This window comes from Artemia sp. Qi Xiang Cuo, chromosome 12, assembly GCF_049724085.1.
Source record: "Artemia sp. Qi Xiang Cuo chromosome 12, ASM4972408v1, whole genome shotgun sequence".
Taxonomy (NCBI): Eukaryota; Metazoa; Arthropoda; class Branchiopoda; order Anostraca; family Artemiidae; genus Artemia; species Artemia sp. Qi Xiang Cuo.
The window spans coordinates 58,286,495-58,313,847 of NC_142805.1; the positions used below are offsets into that span (position 1 = coordinate 58,286,495).

Here is a 27,353-nt window from a genome sequence, read left to right on the forward strand (position 1 = left end):
TCTGACCTTAACGACATTGATTCACGAGTAGACGAGCAACGTAATACATCAAAATAACAATTTTCGCCTCTGCTAAATACCAACGCAATTTTTAATTAAATCATTTAATATCATGAACTTTTCTCAGGTCAAAAAAAGAATGTATTTATCAAAGCGCGAATTTTGATTAACTCTTTATGCACACAGAGATAAATCTTTTCTGAAATTTACTTGATTCCTATTGGTCCTACGGTACTTCGATAGGAGCATTAAGGGCGGAGCCAGAGGATTGGTAGTGCAACACTGTTCCAGCAGCTGAAGAAGTGTTAAAATACGGTATATTTCATCGATAGGGGTGGATTGAGGATATCTTTATAAGGAATGGATATAGCTGTAGTAACATAGTTTAGTGACATAATGAAGATTGAAATTATTTTTGTATTTATGGCTATTTCTTTTATCAGGTAGGCCAACCGTACCAAAATGTTTTAATTAAGCAGTAATTGTTTGGTTATAAGCTAACTGGTTTTTTAAGCTTATGACAAGGATTGTTATCAGGGGTGGATCCAGGATTTTTCTTAGGGGGGGGGAGGGGGCGTAAAATAGCTTGATCCGATAAACCTGTGTTAGGAGCAAGTATAATTATCACAATCTTGCGTTAATTAAGTAAATTACAATACCTTAGGGGGGGGGCTCGCACACCCTCGCCCCCCTCTGTATCCGCCACTGATTGTAATCTTAAATGTAAAAAATTTAGAGGATGGGAGGATGAATTAACCTTATGTGTTATGTAACCTCATTTAGTGTGTTTTTGCAAAAAGTTCCCTTTGGATAAGAATCCCCGGTACTTGGGCATTATATGGGCCTATCTAAAAAGTCAAGTTTGGTTAATGTTAAGGAAATAAAATAGGATGAATATACAATCGTTTATAAACAAATTTGGGCTATATATTTGCACATTAGGGGGGGGGGTAACGCAAAGCATATATTAAATACGTAACTGGTTTCTTTGGTAACTGGTCGTGACTGGTTTCTTTGTAAAGGCCCATATAGTGCCCAAGTACCGAATTCCCCGGAAGTTTCCAAGGAAACAAGCATAGGGAATATGAGTTAAATACTTGCGAGTAGAATTTTAATCGTAAATGTCATATATTCAAAAAAATATCTGAGGCACACGGAAAGAGAGGTGAGTTTCAAATGTATCATTATTTTTTTGTCTTATGTGCTAAATAACCTCTTCTAGTGTGTTTTTGCGAAAAAAAAATCCTACGGGGGACACTTCCGGAAGCATTCAATGGAAAAATAAAGGGAATAGAGTTTAAACACTTGCGAGAAGAATTTTCATCGTATATACTGAACATTCAAAAAAAAGATTCGGGGGGGCTGGGGCTGGTCCCACACAATACGCTATAGTGGGTCGGGAACGCGCTACACGCTTGTTTTGTGTGTCACTTCTTTTAACGTGCTTTAACGAAAGCATTCCACTGGTAAGACCTCTTGAAGTTTTCAAGGGGGAATTCAAGAGATCAGCGCTTATTATAAGTACGTTTATGACATAAGGAGGAGGGATTATCTGAAATTATTTTTTTACTTACGGTTGTTTTACTCATCAAATATAGCAATTTTACTGATATATCAGTAATCAATGGCAAGGGCATATCCAGGGGGGTACATGGTTCTACTCCCCCACGACCAAAACTTCGGCCCAACTCGTAAAAACATAGAAAAAATATATATATAAACAAATTTTTTATACGTTTTTAAATTTATTTTTGTACCTTCACCCCTTGTAAAAAAATATTGGATGCACCCTTCATCAATGGTACTATTCACTAATCATGTGGTACTCAATAATTACTGGTAGTATAGCATTAGCCATAACTATAGTAAATAATTGATCATGAATTAACACTGATCTTCACGTTTCCTTTAGAAATTAAGACCTTATAAACGATTTCTTTCAAGGAAAGGAGGTACTAGGGCATATATCGAGTGTTAATTTTTTGTGTGTGGGATAAAGGTAAAGAATATGGAACTGGATTTGCAATCTCTACCAGCGGTGCCGATCTCCGTCTCATGGCCCTTCAGCCAGAAAGTGCAAGGGGGGGGGGTGCAAGCCATCCTCTGCTTTTGCACACCCTTCCTGTCTCCCATCCCCAGATTTCTCGTTGTGCCCATTTAGGACTGGGCCAAGCCAAGTCCTCTTAGGACTTGGCCTAAGAGTTCATTTAGAGTCCATTAGGACTCCAGCCAAGCTTATAGAGTCAAGCCACTGACCCCCATTCCAAACCAAATAACCAATGCTGCTAGGACCGGAAACCCTGTCCTCACGGATGAAGTGGGTGGGAGAAGGGTAATGAGTAATATCAAAATAGATTAGTTGCATGGAAATATGGAAAAATAGTAACATCCAAAGATTTGTAGAGGCCATGGGCCCAAAAGCTCCTTGTTATGCAAATGGGCCTTGATGGCCATGATTTCTTTTTAACTTTCTTAAAGTGAGGTTCATTTTTGTCCGAACTTCTATATTATCATGCATCTTCACTCAGTTCTGGATATTTCCTTATGGAAAATGAATTTAGGAGAGTTTCTAGGGGTAAATTGATAGTGAAATAAAGGAATTCAAGCCTTTGTAATTTAATCTTGGGTTTTTATGAAGATTTGCATTAGTTTTGCTTTTAAAGCTTCTTTATCATGGACGGAAATAAAAAATATGTAATAAATAAATAAATAATTTATTAATTAATAAGTTATTAGTAACTTAATTTTTGAATATCGCTATTTTTTAACAATTTTTTAACATTTTTTTTAATAATTATTTTTAAATATTATTGATAAAGAGTTATTAATAAATAAATATCCTACAAAAAGATAATTTCATTCCAAGGATGGATCAAGGGGGTAAGGGGGCTGCCTGCCCTGGGCAATGGTTCGTAGTGGGCCCCGGCTCGTAAGGTAACTTTTTGATCTGATCGAATAAAATTCGAACCCTAATTTCCCAGCTCTGGAGCGTGGCATCTTTTGCCATGAAGATGCATTGAGCTATGGCTGTTACAGTTCCTTCTAATGAAAGAAGCTTCAACAAATTTAGGTTAAATAAAAATTAGCTAAGAAATAGGATGGCCAAGCAGCGGTTGACACACTTTAGCATAATCCATAGGCCATAATAGGGCTTCGAAGCTTCCATATGAAGACATTATAAAAACATTTGCTTCGATAAAAACACGTAAATTTAAGTTGTTAATCTGCACGATAAGATATATCATATATAATTTACATTATATTTGGTTACCCACAAAATATTTTTACGTGGAATCTTAGAGTTTTTCTTGAACCTTATTGTACGTATAGCATCTACATAAAAAATACACTAATGCTAGTACAACAATTAAACAAATATACTACAAATAGACATATTCTTTAAAGAAATAAAATTTACAAAAATGTATTTTTCCCCAAACCAGCCCAAAGCATTTTTATAGGCCGGGTCGGGTTCGTTACGAACTCAAAGGCAGAGTAGGATCAGTTTTTTTTACCTTTTGGCGGATAAAAGTAACAAACTAGTCATGATACTATACTTTCAAAAATCAAATTTACTATTGACATCGACAATTAAAACTGTTCAATGTAAAATGATTATTAATACCTATAATTGCAACAAATTCAGTCCTGAGAAATGTCTGAGTAAATCTAGGGCCATTTCCACCCTAAATTTTACTTTTAATTGTACCCCCCTATAATTCAATGTTTTACATCATAATATATCCACGATTAAACCTAGGAATGTAATATTTTAGATTACATTATCCGCATTCTAAAAGAAAAACCCTACATCAAAAGACATTAATTCTATTAGCCAATTACCTTCCTGAAAATACTCTCGTATTTGGAATTGAATTCAAATTTGGTTATTCAACAGAAAATATTGCAGAAAATTGTACCTCATAATGAGGTACATCATAATGATGTACCTCAAGCCTAAAAAAGTGATTTTTTTTCGCTCCTTCAACCACTGGGACCAATTTGACCACTGAAGGGATCATCCTGCCACCGAATGACTGAGACGGGGCCATTGAGACAGGTTGGCCATAAGATTCAAAAAGGTAAACATCTGTGCTATAAATAACCGTCTTGCCTGATAACGGTTTTCAGCATAGAAACTTATTTTTAGTTTCAGGGGTTGCTAATTAAGACCCCATGTCCCCTGGATGATCCAAAAAATTCACTGATCATGGATTCTTTTATCATAATAATTGGGCCGCAAAGGTTGGCCGTTATTTTCATTTTGTCATTGAACTTTAATGTCTTGTTCTTCATCTCAACGGTATTTGGAGACACCAATCCAAAATCTCCACGCAGTAAGAGCCCATGGAACAGCTAGATAGAGCCCCGGGCCCTGCATTGCCAAACAGAGATCAATCCAGAAGGCTTTCACAGGATAAACCTGTGCCTAAATTTCTAGTGAAATAAATTCTGTAAAAATAAATGAGGTCGTAGACTAGGTTGTTAGGTTGTTAGAACTGGCCGAAAAACCTGTCAGACGATAGTTATAAAAAGAAAAACAAACAGTGCAGCAAACTCTTTTGCGAAGATGAAAGAAAAATTCTTTTCCATCTTCCCTCAAGCCAAAATTAGCAGCCCCCCCTGAATATTTCAACTCGAATCCAAAGTTTTGAGACAAAGTAGAATACACTGCCTAAAACAGGCAAATTACATGGAAAAAAAGATTTCTGGGGAAACGGATCTCAAGATTTCTCAAGGTTTTTCGGGTAAGATAGTCAAAAGTCAATATTGGGCATGATCTTACCCCCCCCCCTCCGTCCTTTGATAAACAACTGCTAATTTATTAAACTGCTCTATACTTTTACAGCCTATTCTATTCCAAAGAATATTTTCCCTTTATTTGCATACAATATCTCATGTAGGTAATCATCTTTCTTAGCAGTTATATTGATGACAAAATTACTATAATCATATGTCGAGTAACGTAGTCATTGATAATAGAGAAGTATGAAGTGTAGCCTATACCTTGATAATGCAGCGGTATTCTCATTAGCGCGTTAATATTTTCTCTGGTGTAAAAAACTACTTTTTTCTTCTTTCATCAAATGACTGGAGGTATTTATTTTCAGTATTTCGAAAAAGGGGCGACGCTAAACTCTTAAAACTGAAAACAGGCTTATGATAAATATTTCTAATATACATTACTAGTGAAGGGTGTTATATAAACAAGTTTTAAGCACTAAAATTCCAGCAAGTAAAATAATAAAAAATTGGTGTAATAAGAAAAATTTGAAGGTAGTTTTAAATTATGCACAAAAATTCGGCTAAAAAAAAAAAAAAAATCTAAATAGTTATAATCGAACTATAAGCTGTATTTATCAAAAACACAGATTGCAGGCAAGTTATGAAAACATATCTGGAGATAGTGCAGGACACAAACTTATAAACTTTGCGAAAGGGGACTGATGCACGGCGGATGTATGCAGTGGCATTGTTGGGGGGTGGCAAGGGGGGGGCAGTTGCCCCCCCTCCAAAAAAAAAGTTTGGAAAAAGCTTTTATATAGCCCATGCCCCTTGACTCTCTGGATGTGGAACTTTTTTGCCCCCTCAATAAAAATGCTGGAACTACGTCCCTGGATGTATGACACGGGAGGAGGCACAAGTGATGCTCTGCAATGTTCACAAGGGATCAGAAATTGAGTAATCCCTCAAATGAAAGGGAGGATAATAACATAACTGAGTTAAATAAATAACTGGTGGCTTTTGTTTTTGATGATTTTTTAGAATCAATAGTGTTTGTAAATGTGGCTGGTCTGTGATCTAAGTAAGAATTGACAGGTATTTAGCATACCTCAGAAAGAAAAATATTTATTTATTTCCGTCAAAATCAATAAAATAAATATTAAAAACTAAAAAACCACTCCAGCAGATCAAACAGAGCACCGATTTACTTGGAAAAAATACAACACAATAGGCTTAGAAAAAATAACTAAATAGAATACATCCACCAAAATAAAAAGTTGAAATAACACAAGTTTTTCTTACATTCTAGGAAAAAGGGAAAAGGTTATTTATAGAGAAAATATTTTCAATGCCTCAAACCTGAAGTTATTTGCTCCCAGAAAAGGCAAAAGTCAAACAAATTGCAAATTATAACTTGAAACACTTGCTTTTAGCAAAATTTGTTCAAGTTCTATATTTTAGCGAACGTCATGGGTATATTCAAATGAATATAATAAAATCTTAAAGTACTTGTGGAGTCTTGCTCTTTAAACTTTAAATTTAATTTTAAAAATATATAAATTAAATGAATTTTTTATTTTATTTAATTATGTTTAATTTAAGCTTTATTAAATTAAAATTTAATTGCATTTATTTAAATTGATTTTAAGTTTCAATTTTATTAAATAATGATTTTGTTAAATTCAATTTTAATTTTTAAACTAAAATTTAATTTATGTCTTGTGAAAGTTTACTCTCAATTCAATAACTGACACATGCACATTGCAAGTTTTTTACAATGATCCCAAATTAATTCCTCAGTTCCTAATCTGCTAATTGGCTTCCTGAGCTTGGCTGCTACTGTACTACTAATTTGGCAGGCATGGACACAAGAGTGGCCTTTGGACCTGACTTCCTCAAAATATTAAGATATGGTTCTGAAATGTAGTATGTGCACCACTTATGGTGTATTAGGATATTTTTAGTTGTACCACTTTTACTGAAGAAATTAAAATAAATGTCCAAAATTAATCAAAAAATTATCCAAAAATGAATAATAAATCGAATTATATAACATGAGCTTGAGAATTTTATTCTATAACTATAAATATAATGATACTTAAGATAATTGGTTTTCCAATGGTAAAATTGTGGTGTTCTAATGGTGAAATTTTATACGTATTTTGGCTTTTATATTTATGTGCAATACAAATTTAGAAAAGTTGAAAATCCCTGATATATACGACTTCCTTTATAATTGTCGTGCTTCCGTACGTTTTGCCATTCTTTAATGTCTCTTTTAGTTTGGAATTCTTGCAAATCCCCCCCCTCTAGAATATAGATTTTTGCTGAGACACCTGACATCTTGTAACAGCAGTCTTCATTCATTCATAAGACAATCTTTATGTTCCGCAAATGATTCCAGAAGTAGTTGCCACAAGTAATAGTGAACTAGTTCGCAGATTTTTTAGATCAACTGTAACTTCACCATATCATTAATCCTCCAGCTTTTGCGAATCAAGATATATTTTTAAATATATTAATTGTAGTAGGTACTACCCAGTCTTCTTTTATTGGGTTGTGTATACAATTTATTAGGGGGTGGGGAAGGGTCAAACCTCTAAGAACTTTGAATGAGAGGGAGGTTTGAGGACGGTTTTTTGTCATTAAAGTTTCAAATTTTTGCAAGTACTACCCGATTTTTTTATGTAGTTTTTGTCTTTAGAGTGAATACAAGGCCTCAAGGCCGTACCCGGGATTTTTTTTCGGATGGGGTTGTACTCAGAAAAAATTTCGGGGGGGTTTACACAAAAGAAAACTAAAAAAACGCCTACAAAATTTGTTTATATTCATTTTTGTTACGCTTTTATGAGTCAGACAAACATTTCGGGAGGGGGGGGGTTCAAACCGGGTAACAACTCACTGCAACACCAAGCCGCCTGAGGCCGATACTGCTACGCACGCTCCTCCTCCTCCATCTAGGCCATGGGATACACTATTAAATAATAGCCACAGTTGTATCCAGGGGGGTTACTGAGTTGGAACCCTCCCCCCGAATTTGTGTGTGATTCGAAAAAGTAAAAAAATTCATATAGACGAGTTTTTGGTTCGTTTTATAAAGTTCTTTTTGTATGCCACACTCCCCCCCAGAAAAGAAAGCTTTTTAATCTGGCTGCCAAGTAAAAACAAGCATAATTTTAATAAACAAAAACACACACACAATTTTGGCACTTTTTTTTAACACAATTTTGTATTTTAGAAAAGAAGTTATAAGGTATTTGGGAGAAAAAATAGAACGTACTAATTATCTTCAGACCATAATAAGATATAGGAATGTTTGAGGGGGGCCCACTTTCTTCCACCTGGTATATATATCAGAATGCTGCGTAGTTCCGCCATACTTGTAACACTTCCGCCACGCCTGGCATGCATGACCTGGTGTTCTTGATTTCTCAAAACGGGCACTCTTTGGGAAACGCGGAAAACAGTGCTTCCACTATCTCCGAAGTTTTCGGTGTCTCCATGAACTACCCAAAAAGAAAAGTAGGTTCTCCAAATCTCTTCAAAATTAACGTTAACGAAAATTAACAATTAATATCTAAAATTTATATATTTACGAACGTTAATTTTTTGGGGAATTCAGCCCAGCCTTCTCTTGGAGAAATTTTTGGGGAGACCCCAGAGAATCGAAGATAGAAGCCCTGCTATAAATGCTTCCTTGAGAAATTGTATCACTTTTCGTCTTATAGCCGTGGCCAATTTTTTTCTGGCTAACTCACACTGTTTAAACAATCATGTCTTTTTGCTACAAAATACTCTTGAAACTTATGATTTCTTTTGTTCTGAAAGATTTTCTTCATCATGGTTGAGCTGTGATTAGTAAGATAATCTTATTTGATGGCACGACTAAGCAGAATATAGTCTTTTCAAAGAGTTCCGAACTTTAACTCGCGTGGGGTCGGTCATCATTAAGATATGACATTCATGCCCACCCGAAAACTCAACTCTGTCACGGCCCATTAATTATTAAGTTCTCAAAAAAAGTTGTAATCTTATGAACAAAAGATAGCGATGAAAATGATGATGAATTTCCGATGACATATTGCAAATTCCAGCCTAGGTGATTGATGACGTAATTGAGATCATGATTAAGCAATTTATTGCTTTAAATTAGACATCCAACGGTGACCGGCACGAAATTTAGACTTGCCTGACAATTAAACAAGAACAAAAGACCACTTCGAGCCTGCATTATAGTAAGCATCCTGCGGAGATCACCTTCTGATTTAGTTTGCCTTCACTGGACTCACACTTAGTTTGTTAGAGCTTGTCCGTAATTGCAAGTATCAAGGCTAGTTTCTAGAAAGGTTGTTACAGTGCGGGCACGTTAGCAAAAATTTCAGAAGGAGGGGTGTAATTCCAGGGGCAACTAGATTTGCATTGCAACATAAGGTACACATTGTACAAGCATTGTCTTTATCAGGAGGAGAGGGGGACAGACTCTTTAATTCCCGAATATGAAAGGGGGGGGGGGGGGTAATTTTCAAAATCTAGAGTGGGGTAATTTCGTTGTCTCTTTCATTAGTTATTTAATAAAGAAGACATATTTTAAATTGACGCAATTGACGCACTTTAAAAGGGATATACCTTACTCGAAAGTGTCATTATAAGTTCTAGTACAGAAGTAAACATTTTGAGAAGGGTGGAGGGACGGATTTGACGACCAAGTAAAAAATTTAAGGACGCATTTAAAATAGATGAAATCATGGAAAAAATAAGCTTAAGTTTTGAGGAGTCAGAATATGGGGACTGTGATCCCTCCCCCTACTGGACCAGGTCCGGCTGCAACCATATTCCTTCCACCACCTATAAATCAGTAAAATATGAATACACAATTTTTGAACATATTATGGATCCCTAAATATCTTAAGCGAGGGACTTAGGTCTTCCCACCTCAGATGGTGCATAAAGCGACAACGGTGCCTCTGCACACCGACCTCTATTGTGCTTTGACCTAAGATGTTTGAGCGACGATAAGGATAGAGTAGCATCCTTCTCAAGGCATACACCGATTGTTGCCCTTAGTCGTCCGTGTCTTTTGATACCGGAAGGAGTCCAACACCCCAAATCATGAGGGGGGTGGCCCTCACCCATCCGCACCATGTTACCTCAATAATGTTATGGATTACATGTGATTCTATCGTTCATGAGTGGCTGCTTTGCCTTTTTAAGTATAAATTAAAAAAACTTTTTCACAAAATAAGTTTTTCAAAGAAAAGTAAAGAACTCTATTAAACCAAAAATGAGCAAAAATAAAATCAAATAATCTACCAAGCGTGAAACTACCACAAATCGGCATCGATAAATAAATGAAACCAAAAACAAACAGAAATTACAATAAATTACCGAGTCAAACTGAAAAGGAGAGGAAATTAACATGAGTAGGGCTCAAAACCCCTATGTCTTCCCAAGACCAGAACATAATTTGCACTTTACTGAAAAAAATAAATGTTTTTAATTTTATAAGTTTAATAAATCAAATGATATTAACATTTTGATTACTAAATATCAGTATATGCATATTAAACTGACAATGCACGTTCATTTGTATTTTTTTCAGTAAAGTGCAAATTATGTTTTGGCCTTGGAAAGGCATAGTGGATTTGAGCCCTACTCATGTTAATTTCTGCTCGTTTTGAATTCGACTCGGTTATTTATTCTAATTTCTGTTCGTTTTGGGTTTCATTTATTTATCGATACTGAATTGTGGTTGTTTCACGCTTGGTAGATTATTTGCTTTTATTTTTGCTCATTTTTGGGTTAATGGATTTCTTTGCTTTTCTTTGAAAAACTTAGTTATGAAAAAGTTTTTTTTGATTAATTATTGTTCGTTTTATATTGGCATAGTCTTTTCAGGGAAAAAGAAAATAATACTTGAAATATTTTCGTTTTTTAAGACTTTATAGTTTGGCCATTTATAAGAGCATACACCCTTTTAAAAATCGGGACACAAATAGTAGTGTTAAATTTAATTTCATACCTCCTCTTGTTGACCTGAAATAGAAAACTTGATACCATTCCCATAAAAATCTGTTTACTTTCTTTGATAGTTTGGATACACTTACTCTATTTTGATTTGGTTAAATTTCAAGAGCAGAAATAGCCCCGAAAATTTGAAAATAATATCCACATTCGTTCTTGGGATACTGCTGAGATTATACCCCGGCGCCGCGTCGATGAGGGAAGACTGGCGGCGGCGGGGCCAAAAACAGCAAGCCACGCCACGCTGCCAGTAAGATGTCGGTGGCGTGCCGCCGGGGTGATCAATGTTGACCGCAAACATTAATGTGTTCATCAGTGTTTTTCACCTCACCGCTTCCATTTACCATAAGTGTAGTCATATTTTTAGGCACAAAAATTCAAAAGTCCCTGGCAGGAAACTGGTCTTAACCGCCATTTATCCATCGACGTTTAAATCAGACTGACAAAAAATGGCCTTGACGCTTCAAAAAACTTGCATACTACAAGTTGTCGAACTAGCCATTAGCTATGTATTCTTAACATAAATAATTATCAAAATTAGTAATTTTTTCATCGAGCATTACTGCATACAAAACTTCAAATACCGTATCACAAAATTTGTCAGTTATCTGGGTAAAAACTTTTAATATAACTGTGAACTTATAAGCTTAATTTTTTCATAATGCTCTTTGCCTATATCTTTCTTGTCCCATTAAAAGAAGTTGGACCGGGTGAATTCGTCTTCATTTGTTTTTTTTTTTTGCTCTTTTGGATTCTCTTAAAGACTTCCTGCCTTAAGATCTGGTTTTTAATAACAATTTTAAAGCAGTTGCATTGTAAAGCTTGTTTGCTAAGTTATAGAATATGTGTAATGCAATCTAAGGCTGAACTGCTGCTTTTTAATTGCTTTTGGCTATTCTTTTGGATATTATTCGGTTTTTCCTTTTGGGGATTCATTCCAAATTATAAATTGATAAATACCTAATATCAGTCAAATTATAAACTGCTTCTAAAAGGAGTAAATTTATCAAATTAAAAAATACATGATAAACACTTCACATGAGAACACTTCAATTACAATGAAACAAAAAAAACTTAATAGTTTATTCTGTATGAAAAAAATTAAATGAGAGCTATTTTCTGGTAAAAAATAAAAAGCTCATCCGTTTTAAATGTAATTAAATAAAATAATATGCAGACTGAAGTAGCTCCAGGAAGATGTTGAGATTTGCATCCTAGTCCGTCACTTTTAATCCAAGCAAAATGTTAGGACACTTAGTATCAGTTATTGAGTTTAACCTTTGATTTCCAAATGCTCACAAAAATTACCAAATTTAAGAAAGTCACAAAAATAAGTCACCTGTGGTCAAAATACTCAAAGACTCCTCTTTGAATCCCACCCAGGCTCAAAGCTCCTGCTATGGTTATTTCCATGGAAATCTCCATAGAGTTTCTTTTTAAAATAGCTTTCAAGCGTAGTTAGGGGTATTTAGCCTTTTTTGCTTTTCTTCAAAGCTTTGAAAAAAAGTGTTATAATATTCCAAATGTTGCATTTGTTATATTTGTGCATATTTTTGCTCATCATTTGTGGGGCGATCGAAATTTTTAAACCACTGTAGGTGCGTAAGCATATTGCAACGTCGAATTTCTATAGGTCATGCAACTGCCAAAGAATCTCTCCTGGACCTCTAACCTAGTCAGCTTTTATTATGACCTGGCAAGTTGACGCATGTTTAACCCTTGGCAAAGGGTGTTACGGTCGCTCATGTACAACATAAGGTGGTGTAGCTAATATTGCGCTCGTCACACCAATTCGTTTTAGTGGGAATCTGCCTGGTACTTATGAATGAATTTTTTCAAATTAAACCCGTTTCATCAATAAAAAAAAACGGGTTGAACGCATGTCCCTTTCCCTTTGGACGATAACACCATGCAAGTGCTGTATCAAGTATAACTCACGAAAATCTTGTTAATTTTTGTCAACTTTTCAACTTTTTGGCATCCCTGCTTTCAATAAAAAAAAAATCAAGGTACTATCACTTAAATATAATAAATCCCTATGCTCCACCCCTATGGATACTATCTTGATTGGATACGGTCTCTGCTTTAAATAAAAAAAAATAATTAACTGATTGGAACCCCTGCTTTGAAACAAAAATCGAGGTATTATCATTTAAATATGATAGCTCACTAACCCCTTCCCATCTGGATACCACCTTGATAAAATGCCGTCTCTGCTTTAAATTAAAAAAAAAAGTTTCAGAAAGAAAATTGTATTTTCTATCAGGCGTTCAACAATTGGGTATTAAACATTAAGAAAATCTTATCTAAAAACAGCAAAATAAAAAAATACTGCAAACTTACAATTCAGCTGTAGAAACAACTGTCGGCTATCAATTTCAAAATACAACTGAAGGCTGAAGCTGTATAGTAATGAATTCGTTCTATAATTCTATTCAGCTTGAAAATAAAATTCTTGACTACAAATGATGTTAGAAATAGCGATTGGGAAACTACATTCGAAATGATGTTTTTTGTCAACATATGAAGAACTGTGTATATTGCAATATTTGCAATTGCATATTGCATCTGTCTGGTTTAATGCAAAGTAACAAAAGACACGAAAATTAATGAACAAGAGAGTAGTAAAGAATTATGGTATGCAAAGTAATATTTGGCAGGAAAAGTCACTGGTGATAAATCGCTAGGGGTGGCACCGTGATTGCGTGATTTTCGGGGATTCGGGGAACCAATTTTTTTTTTCGAGGTGACATATAGATTTTCGGGGAAATACCCGAAAATTCGGGGATAGTGCATGCCCTGCTTGATTTCTAATCAGGAAAATCGAAATACTAAACCACACGAGAAGGAAAAGCTCCAACTTTGCGGTTGACGCAATAAAGAATTGCCAAAAATTAATTTAAAGTTGACCGAACGCCGCCACCTCTGCCGACGGCGGCGCGCCTGCGGCGTTCCAGCGGCGTTACAACACTCCGGCGGCATGCGACCGGGCCTCTCGTCGGCGGCGTTCGGTCGATCCGCCGGCGCGGCCACGGGGTCTAGCTGAGATGCCTTATTGGGAATTAGCATTAACACCGTGCATTTTGATTCAATCTTAAGGCAAAATTTAGTTTTTAAACATAATGGGCAAATGGGAGGGTGGGCACGGGAGGGGATTAGTTACCCTATGGTCACTTTCGACTATTAAAAAAGGCATTAGCCCTTTCTATTCTCAATCTAATGAGCCCTTTTTGAAGATGAGCCCACTTCGATACGAAGTGAGCTGGTCTAAAAAAAAAAAAAAATACATTGTACCCACATCGATCTTTACTATAAATACATTGTGCCAACATCGTTCTCGGGGCATAACTTAAAACCCTTGCCCCGAGGGTTTTGGGGGAGTGTCCTCCTCAAAAACATATTTTCTATCTGGAAATCAACTACGCTGAACAAAATGGCTATCTAAAAATTTTGACTGGATGTATTTGGGGGAAAAGTGGCGTGGGGGCGGGAAGGTAGTTGCCCTCCAATCACTTTCGACTATTAAAAAGGGCACTAGCCACTCCAATTTCCAATCGAATGAGCCCTTTTCGAAGTTTCTACGACAACTCCTTTGATACGAAGTGCCCTGGTATGGAAACCAAAAAAAAAAAAAAAAAAAAAAATACATTGTGCCAACATCGTTCTTTACTTAGGCAGCGCGATTGCGCTGCCTATGATAACAAAAGAAAACAATAAAATAAAATCCAATAATTGCAAAATGAAATCAATATTGAACTAAAACAGTATCTTTATACACGAGATGATGGTAGACACGTATCTTTTGACAGGAGAATATAACCCGTACATCTTTTGAAAAGGTGCTTCTTCGGGATGGATATGATGTCATATTTATGTGACTCTGTTGCTTGATTTCCTTTTGCTCGTTCTTTACTGTGCTGTTTCATAACTCGAAGTTCTAATTTGCAAGAAAGGAACAATTAAAAACGTTTAAAGAATTTTTTAAAACAGAAGAAGATTTGGTGCATTTTGAAAGTTCTATTACCAAAGATGGATGTTTTTTTTTTTAATTGAAAGATGAAATAAGAAATCCAGAATGTATTTTTCTTGTTTTCCAGACTATTAAAAAAAATATATATATATGTATTTCTGTTGATGCTAGCTCAATTGTTTGTGGCGCCTTTAAAACCCCTTATATATTTTTAATGAGCTTAAATTAGAATTAGCGCCTTTGTAAAATTACGATTTTTTGTTATTGGACCTTTAAGTTTTGCCTTGGCTTATCTTTTGTCATTATGAAAAACATAACTCCGAACCTTTGTTTTTTTAACAGAGGCTGATTAACAAAAGGTATGGTAAGCATTGATGCCCTTATCCCTGTCATAATTCCAAAACCGATTATCATAACTATCATTTTCAATTTTGGCACGTTTTGACTCCGCTGTCGCGTATCTTTTAAACTCATTTTTGTTTCTTTTTTATTTTTAATTTTCATTATTTAAGACAATTTGCCTATGCCCTTTACTTTAGCTACCCTTATTGGTCTATGTTTACACCTCAAACAATCACCCAGCTAACTGAGTCCAATATATGCAATGGTTTGTTGTTTTAATGACTGTCTTTAATATATAAGAATATCGGTCTGTTGGTCTGGGGATGTATATAAGGTATTGGACAAGGTAGTTCTAATGGTGTACGGGTTTTTGTTCTGACTCTAGTTTTTGGAGTTAAGGGCTATTTTATTTTTCGCTATGGGACGTGATCGTCACTTACTAGGTTGCTAGCTACCGCTGCAACCCAGGTTGCTAGCTACCACTGCAACCTGGATACTGCATAATACTTCAGTTACTATGAACTATACGTCGTTCTTTAATGTACTTCCCTTAAACACATGGTCTATAGACGGCAAATGGGATCGTCTGGATCATGGTTGTAGAGTCATCCGAAACTTATAAAATACCAAATTACGGGTGGGTGGGTGTGAAAGGGGGATTAGTTGCCCTCAAATCCCTTTCGACTATTAAAAAGGGCATCAGCTCTTTCTATTTTCAATCGAATGAGCCCTTTTCGAAGTTCCCACGACAACTCCTTCGATACGAAGTGCCCTGGTCTAAACAACAACAATAACACAAAATAATACGTTATACCCACTTCGATATTTACTACAATAAAAAAGATACTTGGTTTATTTATAAACTTGTTCGGTCTTTAAGTTATCACATACTGTTAAAATTCTTTCGTATATGAAAGTTTCTTGGTGTAGTGGTTAGCACTTGGGATTTTGAAACCTGCAGTCTGATTTCAAATCCCGGTTGACGGTTTTTATGAAGTGTAGCTTACTTATGCTACTATTTAGGCTTCTGCCGTAATTCTTTCTTTTCAAAATTAAATTATTTACTATGGCCTGAGTTAGTTCTTTACCATATCATAAAAATTTATTTCATAATAATAATTATATTTGTCAATTACAAAAGGTTTCTATATACAGCAATTTCCTTTAAAATGAGCCATTACACAGCTCTTTATTATGACCACGAACTGTTTGATTTAATACTTCAGTTACTACGGGTTACATTTCGTTCCTTATTGTAAATTATTTCATGACGTCTTCAGAAATAACAACATAATATCGTGTTTTCCTGTTCACGTCATAGCTCTAATAAAACTATGACGACATTCATTATTGATCTAGTACGGTTTCAAACAAGGTGACCCTAACATTATTCTCTTGTTTACATCCTACTTTTAGTTTAGGAGTTTTGTGATATTTCCTAGTATGAGACGTGCTTAACTTTAACTTAGTTGTTGCCTCCGGGATTCACATACACAATTCTGAGGGGCAGCGTGATCGAGGGGTCCAAGGTTCTGGTGTTAGACACCAGTCTCTTTAGAGGCGTGGGTTCAAATCTTACCGCTGATATACGATTATGATTTATGTACAAAAATCAAATATCTTTGAAAAGACCGCAGTATGAAAATACATCAAAAATGCAGTTTTTAGTGGGAAAATTTATTCTCTTTTAGAAATATTTTATTTTAGTTAAAAAAGATTTTTAACCCAATTAATTTCCTTTAAAATAAGCCATTAAACAACTCCCTACGATGATCCAGTGCCAAGCTATCTGTGGAAAAGAAAGAAGAAAGAAAAAAAAAATATCCCGTCTAGGCAGAATGTTGTAGTAGCTGCCACTTTTCTTGATTTTCAAGTCAATATATTTCCCTTGATTTTGAAGACAAGGGGCAGAAAGTCTCTGTATAGGGGTTTCGGAAAAGGCGGTTCTAATGGTGTACTTTTTGTTTTGATCTGACTCTATTGTTTAAAGAGTTATGGGTTTTTATATTTCTTAACATTGGACCTGATCGTCTCTTACTAGGTTGCTAGCTACCGCTGCAACCCGGGTTATGTACAAAAATTAAATATCTTTGAAAAGAATGCAGTATGGAAAGACATCAAAATACAGTTTTTAGTGTAAAAATTTATTCTCTTTTAGGAATAATTTTCTTTAGTTACAAAAGATTTTTAACCCAATTAATTTCCTTTAAAATGAGCCATTGAACAACTCTCTACGATGTTCCAGTGCCAAGCTATCTGTGGAAAAGAAAGAAGAAAGAAAAAAAATTTATGCCGTTTAGGCAGAATGTTGTAGTAGCCGCCACCTTTCTTGATTTTCAAGCCAATATATTTCCCTTGCTATTCAAGCCAAGGGACAGAAAGTTTCCTATACAGGGATTTCGGACAAGGCGGTTCTAATGGTGTACTTTTTGTTTTGATCTGACTTTTTTTTATGAGCTATGGGTTTTTATATTTCTTAACATTGGACGTGATCGTCTCTTACTAGGTTGATAGCTACCACTGCAACTCGGAAACTAAAGTGCCAACGACGAAACTTATAATAGGCTAATGTACATTGTTTTCGTAAGATTTTTGTATTCAAAAGATATAATAAACAATAGTTCATTCTCTACTAGAATCAGATAAAAAAAGTACGCTATTTGAACCGCCTTGTCCCAAACCCCTACATAGGAAACTTACCGTCCCTTGGCTGGAACAACAAGGAAAATATATTTGTTTTAAAATCAAGAAAAGTGGTAGTTATTACGATATTCTGCATACCTGGCATCTTTTTTGGTTTCCGTTTTTTTCCTCCTCAGCTAGCTAGGCACTGGATTTATATAACTGCTGTATCAGAGTTGCAAACATGTCGTGGTAAAAAATTGTATAGTAAGAGTCTCTCAATAGTAACCGAAACTCTATAAAACGAAATTTTAATATCAATCAATAGATACATCAAAAGAACTGAATTTTTATGCTGAACTTAAATATTTAAGTTTTATCAGGTTTAATCTAACACATCAAAAGTTATAAGGCTGGGAGGGTTGCAGCGGTAGCTAGCATCCGGGTTGTAGCGGTAGCTAGCAACCTAGTAAGAGACGATCACGCCCCATAGTAAAAACTTAAGTAACCCATAACTCCTGAAAAAAGGCTCAGATCAAAACAAGAAGTACACTATAGGAACCGCCTTGTCCAAAACTTCTATACAGCAAACTTACGGTCCTTTGGCTTGAATAACAAAGAAAATATATTGGTTTGAAAATCAAGAAAATTGACTTTAACCACGATATTCTCCACAAACGGCATCTTTTTTTCTTTCCACTTTTTTTGACTACTCAGCTAGCTGGGCACAAGAAAATCATAGAGAGCTGTATAATGGCTTGTTTTAAAGGAAATTGCTACATCTAGTCACATTTGTAAGTAAAACTATATTAAAGAACGATCTCTTGCCTATAGTAATCAAACAGTTCGTGGTAAAGAACTGTTTGAATATTTTATTCCGGGTTGCAGCGGTAGCTAGCAACCTAGTAAGATAAAAGATGATCATTACAAGAACACACCATTGCATATATTCGACTCAGTTAGCTACCTGATTCTTTGAGTGTCGTCTCTTACTATTCCAAAGAAGAAAAAGCCGTAGGCTTTTTCCTGTTTGTATTCAATTTTTTCCGGGTTTACAGTTTGCAGTGGTAGCTAGCAACCCGGGTTGCATCGGTAGCTAGCAACCTAGTAAGAGACAATCACGTCCAATGTTAAGAAATATAAAAACCCATAACTCCTTAAAAAAAAGAGTCAGATCAAAACCAAAAGTACACCATTAGAACCACCTTGTCTAAAATCACTATAAATGAAACTTTCTGTCCCTTAGCTTGAACAGCAAGGGAAATACTTTTGCTTGAAAATCAAGAAAAGTGGCAGCTACTACAGTATTCTGCCTAAATGACATCTTTTTTTTCCTTATTTTTCTCCACGTATAGCTTGGCACTGGAACATCGTAGAGAGTTGTTCAATGACTCGTTTTATAGGAAATAAATGGGGTTCAAAACCTTTTGTAATTAAAACAAATCATTTTTAAAATCCGGGTTGCAGCGGTAGCTAGCAACCTAGTAAGAGACAATCACGCCCCATAGTAAAAACTAAAGAAACCCGTAAATCCTGAAAAAAGATTCAGACCAAAACAAGAAGTACACTATTAGAACCGCCTTGTCCAAAAGCTCTATATAGCAAACTTACTCTCCCATGGCTTGAATAACGAGGAAAATATATTGGCTTGAAAATCAAGAAAATTGACTAACCACGATATTCTCCACATACGGCATCTTTTTTTCTTTCTGTTTTTGTTTTTGTTTTACATAAAGGATCGAAATAGTTCATCATAAAATGTGTCAGTTAAGTGGACCTCGTGTAGTAGTTATTAATAGAAGTTTTGTTTAGACTTTAAAAAGCCAAATGTATAAAAATTGCCTTCGGCAGGAATTGAACCTGTGACCTTTGGAACAGAATTCCAACACACTATCCACTGCATCGCGTAGGCTTTCAAGGATACAATTTTCAAATAGCTTAAGTCTTATATTAAAAGACAATCATTAGGATACTAAACAATTGCAGATATTGGACTTAGCTAGCTGCCTGATTCTCTGAAGCTCGTCTCATACTATTCCAAACAGGAAAAAGCCGTAGGATTTTTCCTGTTTGTAATCAGGGTTTTTATTATAAATAAAGAACGAACTCAAGCCCAATTAAACTGAACCCTGTGGTTCATTCAAATTATCTTCATTATTTTAGCTAGGTTTTAAATAAAACGAGTTACTTTTTTAAATTTTAAATTTAAAAGATATTTCTTTTATTTCAACATGTTAAAAGTTCCCCGGACGGGGATTTGAACCCCATTCTTCCACGTGTTCTCCCATGTAAAGCTTTGGTACACTTACCATTAGACTATTGAAGACTTAATAAATAAAAGTTACATATAATACATGATAATAATGTCGTTAATACACAAAAAATTATATAAGGAATTGGTCTGGTTAATTAAAAAGTGAGTAGATGTAGTAATTTCATTTAAAATTTGCCATTATACAGCTCTCTATGATTTTCCAGTGCCCAGCTAGCTGAGGAGGAAAATCAAACGGAAAGAAAAAAGATGCCGTATGTGAAAAATATTGTGGTTAAAGTCAATTTTCTTAATTTTCACGCCAATATATTTTCCTTTGTATTCAAGCCAAGGGACGGTAAGTTTGCTATATAGAGGTTTTGAACAAGGCGGCTCTAATAGTGTACTTCTTGTTTTGATCTGAATTTTTTTTCAGGAGTTATGGGTTACTTTAGTTTTTACAATGGGGCGTGATCATCTCTTAATAGGTTGCTAGCTACCGCTGCAACCCGGACTACCGCTGTAACCCGGATAAAAAATTACCAGCAGGAAAAAGCCTATGGCTTTTTCTTAATTGGAATAGTAAGAGACGACATGGCTACATCCTACGATTATGACGTCATTGATCAATCGTCATTGATCAAACATGAAATATGCAGTTTTTCGTAAAAAATTGATTCTATTTTAAATAAAATCAATTTAAAAAGCTAAAGTTTTTTATTGTTTTAAAAAATAAAGTTGTGTGACAGATTCAAACTTTAGCGTTAAGAGCGAGGTATTGAGGAGTGGACAGTCCCTTTCATATACGGAACAATTTCTGTTCGTTTTAAGTTTTAATGTCGCTCCTTACTTTTAGTTAAAAAAAACTTGTTTTTTTTATTTAATTTCTGAACGTCTTTAAATTAATACAGTTTTTGATTTTTGCTCCCCGTACATGAATAATTAAAACAAATTTTGCATATTAATTTTACTTTTTTGGCTAAATGGCTTTCTCGAAATTTTGTTCTGACGTAACTTACGAAATAACTTACGTAACGAACTTCTATATTCGTATATTTTATTACGTATATTAAGAAGTTTGCCCCCTAGTCGATACCTTGCTCTTTACGCTAAAGTTCAAAGTTTGTTCGAATCACAAACCCCTGAATCACAAAGGCCGGTTAATTAGAATAGATAGATTTTTTGAAACTACTAAAAATACTTTAGCGAAAAGGGCGAGGTATCGACTAGGGGGCGAACCTCCTCATACATGCAATAATTTCTGTTTGTTTTAAGTTTTAATGTTGCTCCTTATTTTCAGTTGAAAAAACTAGTTTTTTTGTTTAATTTCTGATCGTTTATTAAATAATGCTGGGAAATCCGGCGCGACCTTCATAGAGATCTCCCTTCCCCAAAGAAACATTCTCCATGGAAGGATCCTCCCCCGTAACCCCCTCCTCTAACATCCCCCTCCCATTAGAAAGAAATCCCTCCTGAAACGTCTTTATACTTCCCATTAACCAATACTAAATGTAAACAATGGGCAACTCATCCTTAAAGACATATTTATTAGATTTTAGACTGTGTTGAACAAAATGGGTATCTCAAAATTTAGATTGGGTGACGTTGGGAAAAAATGAGCATGGGAGGGGGCCTAGTTGCCCTCCAATTTTTTGGTCACTGAAAAAGGGCACTAGAACTTTTAAGTTACATTCAAATGAGCCGTCTTACGATATTCTAGGACTACTGGATCGATACGATCACCCCTGGGGAAAAAAACAAACAAAAAAACAAATAAACACGCATCCATGATCTTTCTTCTGATAAAAAATAAAAAATTCCACATTTTTGCATATATGATCTTGAAACTTCCGTAGCAAATTTTCCTGATACGCTGAATCCGATGGCATGATTTTCATTAAAGTTCTGTGACTTTTTGGGGGTGTTTCCTCCTTTTTTCGAAAATAGGGGAAATTTTCTGAGGCGCGTAACTTTTGATGGGTAGAACTAAACTTAATGTAACTTATATATTTTTGAAATCAGCATAAAAATTTGATTCTATTGATGTATCTATGGGTATCAAAATTCCCGTTTTTACAGTTTCCGTTACTATTGAGCCGGGTCGCTCCTTACTTGCAGTTCGTTACCACGAACTGTTTGAAAATGTCAAGCCTTCCAATCACTTTTGACTATTAAAAAGGGCACTAGCCCCTTCAATTTCCAATACAATGAGCCCTTTTTGAGTTTCTACGACAACGCTTTCTATAAACACCTTATATGCCCTCAGGGCATTAATTATAACCCTTGCCCTGAGGGCTTTGAGGAGTTTGTCATCCTCAAAGACCTAATTTTCAGAACTTTCAACTACGTTAAACAAAATGATTATCTCAAAATTTTTATTGGATGTGTTTGGGGAAATGGTGGGCGTGAGAGGGGCGTTAGTTGCTCTTATATCACTTTCAACTATTAAAAAAGACATTAGCCCTATCAATTTCCAATTGAATGAGCTCTTTTGAAGTTTTTACGACGACGCTTTCAATAAAAACCTTATATCCCCCAGGGCTAGGGGGGGGGGTTGTCATCCTCAAAAACCTAATTTCCAGAACTTTCAACTACGTTGAACAAAATTGCTGTCTCAAAATTTCGATTGGATGTGTTTTGGGAAATGGTGGGCGTGAGAGGAGGGTTAGCTGCCCTTCAATCACTTCCGACTATTAAAAATGGCACTAGCCCTTTCAATTTCCAATCGAATGAGCCCTTCTTGAAGTGACTACGACAAAGATTTCTATAGAAACCTTATATGACCAAAGGGTATTATTTACAACCCTTGCCCTGAGGGCTGTGAGGGGGTTGTTATTCTCAAAGACATAGTTTCCAGACCTTTCAACTACGTAAAACAAACTGGCTATCTCAAAATTTTGATTGCATGTGTTTGGGGAAATGGTGGGCGTGAGACGAGTGTTAATTATCCTCCAATCACTTTTGACAAATAAAAAGGACACTAGCCCTTTCAATTTCCAATCGAATGATTCCGTTTCAAATTTTCTACGACAAAGCTTTCTATAAAAAAAAACCATATGCCCCCCAGGGCATACCTTAAAACCCTTGCCCTGAGGGCTGTGGGGGGAGTGTCGTCCTCAAACACATAATTTCCGGACTTTTTAGCTACGACGAATAAAATGGCTATCTCAAAATTTTGATTGGATGTGTTTGGGGAAATGGTGGTTGTCATAAGGGTGAGGTTAATTATCCTCTAATAACTTTTGGCTACTAATAACGGCACACGCCCTTCTAATTTCCAATTAAATGATCCCTTTTTGAAGTTTCTACAACATCACTATCTATAAAAACCTGATATGCCCCCAGGGCATAACTTACAACCCTTGCCCTGAGGGTTTCGAGGTAGTTATCATCCTCAAAGACCTAATTTCTAAGACTTTTAACTACGTTGAACATAATGGCTATCTAAAAATTTTGATTAGTTGCCCTCCAATCACTTTCGACTATTAAAAAGGGCACTAGCCCTTTGAATTTCCAATCGATTGAGCCCTTTTTCAAGTTTCTATGACAAAGCTTTCAATAAAAAATTTGTATGCCCGAAGGGCATAACTTACAACCCTTACCCTGAGGGCTGTGGGGGGAATGTCATCCTCAAAGATGTGATTTCCGGACCTTCAAACTACTTGGAACAAAATGGCTATCTCAAAGTTTTAATTGGATGTGTTTGGATAAATGATAGGCGTGGAAAAGTGATTAGTTGCCCTCCAATCACTTTCGACTATTAAAAACGGCATTAGCGATTTCAATTTGCAATTGAATGAGCCCTTTTTGAAGTTTCTACGGCAACACTTTCTATAAAAACCTTATATTTCCCCAGCACATAACTTACAACCCTTGCCCTGAGGGCTGTGGCGAGGGGGGGGGTTCATCCTCAAAGACCTAATTTCCAGTACTTTCAACTACGTTTAACAAAACGGCTATCTCGAAATTTAGATTGGATGTGTTTGGGCAAAAGATGGGCTGAGAGGGGGGTTAGTTGACCCCCCAATCGCTTTCGACTATTAAAAAGGGCATTAGCCCTTGAATTTCCAATCGAATGAGCCCTTTTTGAAGTTTTTACGACAAAGATTTCTATTAAAACATTATTTGCTCCCAGGGCATAACTTACAACCCTTGCCCTGAGGTCTTTGGGGGAGTGTCCTCCTCAAAAACATAATTTCTATCTGGAAATCAACTACGCTGAACAAAATGGCTATCTCAAAATTTTGATTGGATGTGTTTGGGGAAATGGTGGGCGTGGAAGGGTTGTAATTTGCCTTGCAGTTAGTTTCGGCTGTTAAAAAGGGAACTAGCCATTCCCTTTTCTAATCGAATGATCCCTTTTTGAAGTTTCTACGACAATTCCTTTGATACGAAGTGCCCTGGTCTAAGACCAAAAAAAAGAGAAATAATGCATTGTGCCAACATCGTTCTTTACTTAGGCAGCGCTATCGCGCTGCCTATGATAAAGGTGTTAGTGATCTTATCGGTCCAGTGGATACCAAGGATGCGTTGAAGACAGATACTTTCAAATCCCTGGATTCACCTTTCCAGCTGCTTAGATAACCAAGCTTTGACAATTAATCAGTAATACTAAAAGTGAAGGTAGAGAAAATGGCATTGATACTCTAATTAAGGCGTGTAAATAGTTAAGTAGCGTCAGCTATTCAGTGCTAGGTGAAAGAGAGCTTCGAAAATTGATTTGTTTTACTCATGTATAAAATTTATTGCAAAATAATTCTTTATTTTTAAGATTTAGATTTAAAATGAGCTGAATTTAAAAAGAAATTCTTAAGGAATATCAATTAAAAAATTTTCCTTTTATTTTTCAAAATAGGCCTACAGGACCTTACATAGCCCCTGGAAAAAGGGCTGTAAGTTACGCAATTTGTCCATTGTTCACGTAGGCTATAGTAGGCCTATTTATTATTGGGAAATATAAGGATTTTTTTTTGGGGGGGGGGGGAGTTCCTTGGGGTAGAAAGTTTTGGGTAAATTTTTCAGGCGGAATTTTATGCTGGGGGAGAGAAGGGGATATCCTGGCAAGATCTAAAAAATCGTTGGAAATTAAATATAAAAAACAAGTTTTTCGATTGAAAGTAAGGAACAATATTAAAATTTAGAAGAAAAGACCCCTCGTTCTTTACGCTAAAGTTTGACTTGTTGTCACAATTCTGTGAGAAAAACTGCTCAAGCACAAGGGCAGTGGAATTTGAGTGAGAAATGTTTTTAAAGAACTATAAGACATAAGTGTAAAAAGCTATGGCTAAGGAAGGGGTAGTCCCCCTCATATAGGGAATAATTTCTGTTTTAAATTTTAGTTAAGCTCCTTACTTTCAGGGCTCTTCCCCCTCAACACCCTTCCCCCAATAAAAACAACAACAACAACAAACTAAACAAGCCGAAATGGTGCTACTGTCTTCAAGTTGTTCAGGAAATAAACCCTTGTCTTGATCACAAGCGAAGTAATTGATTTTGCTCACAAACATTATAACAGACTGTACTATATGGCTTTAACCCTAGCCAGGATTATTTTTGAAGGGGCCCAACTCGTTTATTTAGGGATCCCCTTAAATTCAGCTCATTTTTTAACAGATTTTTTAAACAGATTTTTACACTTAGAAACTGAAATGTTTTTTAATTATATAATCTACTCAGTATGTAGTCTAAATGTCTCCCAAACTGAAACCAATAGAACTAAGGATAAAAAAAATGGACTCGAATTTTCGAAATGCCACAACAACTTAGTACTGAATTTTACAAGACTTTTCCTGTGCATCGCTATGCCTATGTTGTGGTAAACTGAGCATTGGTATCTTTGATTTTTTTTTTTTTTTTTTTTTTTTTTTTTTTTTATGGACTGTTTTATACTGAGCCTTCGAATATTTTTCTGTTCCATTCTGATAAATGTGCATATCCATTTAACTAATTTTTCTTCACTGTCCTTCCACCTTCCTACAAACCTTAATAAAGTTTGATTTTACCAGTGATTTAGATGCAAAGAGAACAGCCGCGCGGCCATTGATTGGTTCAAGTGCCATCATATTTGAAGAATTCAGATCATTTCAGACATCAAACTCCAAAGTAATGGAACGGGGCGCAGCGTTGATTGTGTTTTTTGAATTCCTGAAAATTTGCTCATAAAATTTAATTTATAGTTTTGTCGTGCTCTAAACAAATTTTCACTTTAGGGCGATGCGATATATCGAAAATAATTTTGCAAGCCTCAGTGTAGGTTGACCGACAATCGAAAGCTGCTGGGAATTTGTGTTTTGACTGAAAATGCAGTGAAATTGTACTTTTCTTTGTTTGTCAATCAAAGCGGGTGGCACCACAAGGAACTCTCAAAGCGGTCAAATCACTCAAATGATTGTTCCTTTCAACTAATTTTAGTATTTTCCAAGAATGTATGCAGGAACATATTTAGGGGTTGCTCTTCCCTGAACTTCAAATAGAAAATCCTGCTCTGTTTATTCAAAAAAAAAAAAAAAAAAAAAAAATCGCGCTTTCTAATCATTCGCTTCTGAAGATTCACGCTTCCTGAAGTTTCATTAAGACTGAATACCACTAGCATAAAACGGCAAAGTTAAATGTTTTTTCTAAGATTCCTGGGAAAGTAGGTATCGGCTTTTAATTTTCTTTAATATCTTATCCAAGCTCTACAAGTTATGGTAAGGTCACCCAATCAATTTTAAATAGTGGCCACAGATACGTTTGTTATGGAAATATGGTTAAATGGTTAAATGGTTTTTCTAAGATTCCTGGGAAAGTAGGTATCGGCTTTTAACTTTCTTTAATCTCTTATCCAAGCTCTACAAGTTATGGTAAGGTCAGTATAGTCCTAGGTACTAGTTTGCTTGCCTTATGTTCCTTCCGGTTTTTTCTGGTAGGTAAACAGGGCATTACACCCTTTCCAAGAGGAACGAGTATAACTTGATTGGTGATTAGGATTTGAATAAAAGGAATAGTTTTCTTTACAATTGCTTAATTGAAAAGTAACGATAGAATGACATTGTGACGGGCAATGACTAAAGGAACATTTGAAGGTGGAGAAAAAAAGGGGTAATTAGCGATTGGATAATTATAACAAGAATTTTTGAAAAAGGTAATTACTACTTTAGTTTACGAGATTTGCGAATTTTTTGCGAAAAGATATTTGCGTAAAGGTATTGAGATGGTTAGGAATGCCTCACGGCTAATTAAAGAATGGGGTGTTTGCATCAATAATACAAAGAATAAGCTCAGATACTTAATATATTTGACGTTTACAAGAGACATTGCTAGAAGGTATTCAATAGCTTAATTGAAAAGTAACGATAGAATGACATTGTGACTTGACCTAGCTTTACCTCGCCGATGTGGTCTGTATAATACATAAGTAACGTTTGAAAAGTATTGTCAATT

General features: G+C 35.5%; 1 protein-coding gene across 1 annotated transcript in view; it reads left to right on the forward strand.

Moving 5' to 3' along the window:
- The first annotated feature begins 352 nt into the window (after positions 1-352).
- Positions 353-27,353, forward strand: part of LOC148946337 (protein Wnt-7b-like) — a 130,450-nt gene continuing 103,449 nt past the window's right edge. The window contains exon 1 of the mRNA XM_089097956.1: positions 353-443. Coding sequence (XP_088954082.1) covers positions 397-443 — 47 coding nt within the window. The 5' untranslated portion in view covers positions 353-396. The remainder of the gene's footprint in view (positions 444-27,353) is intronic.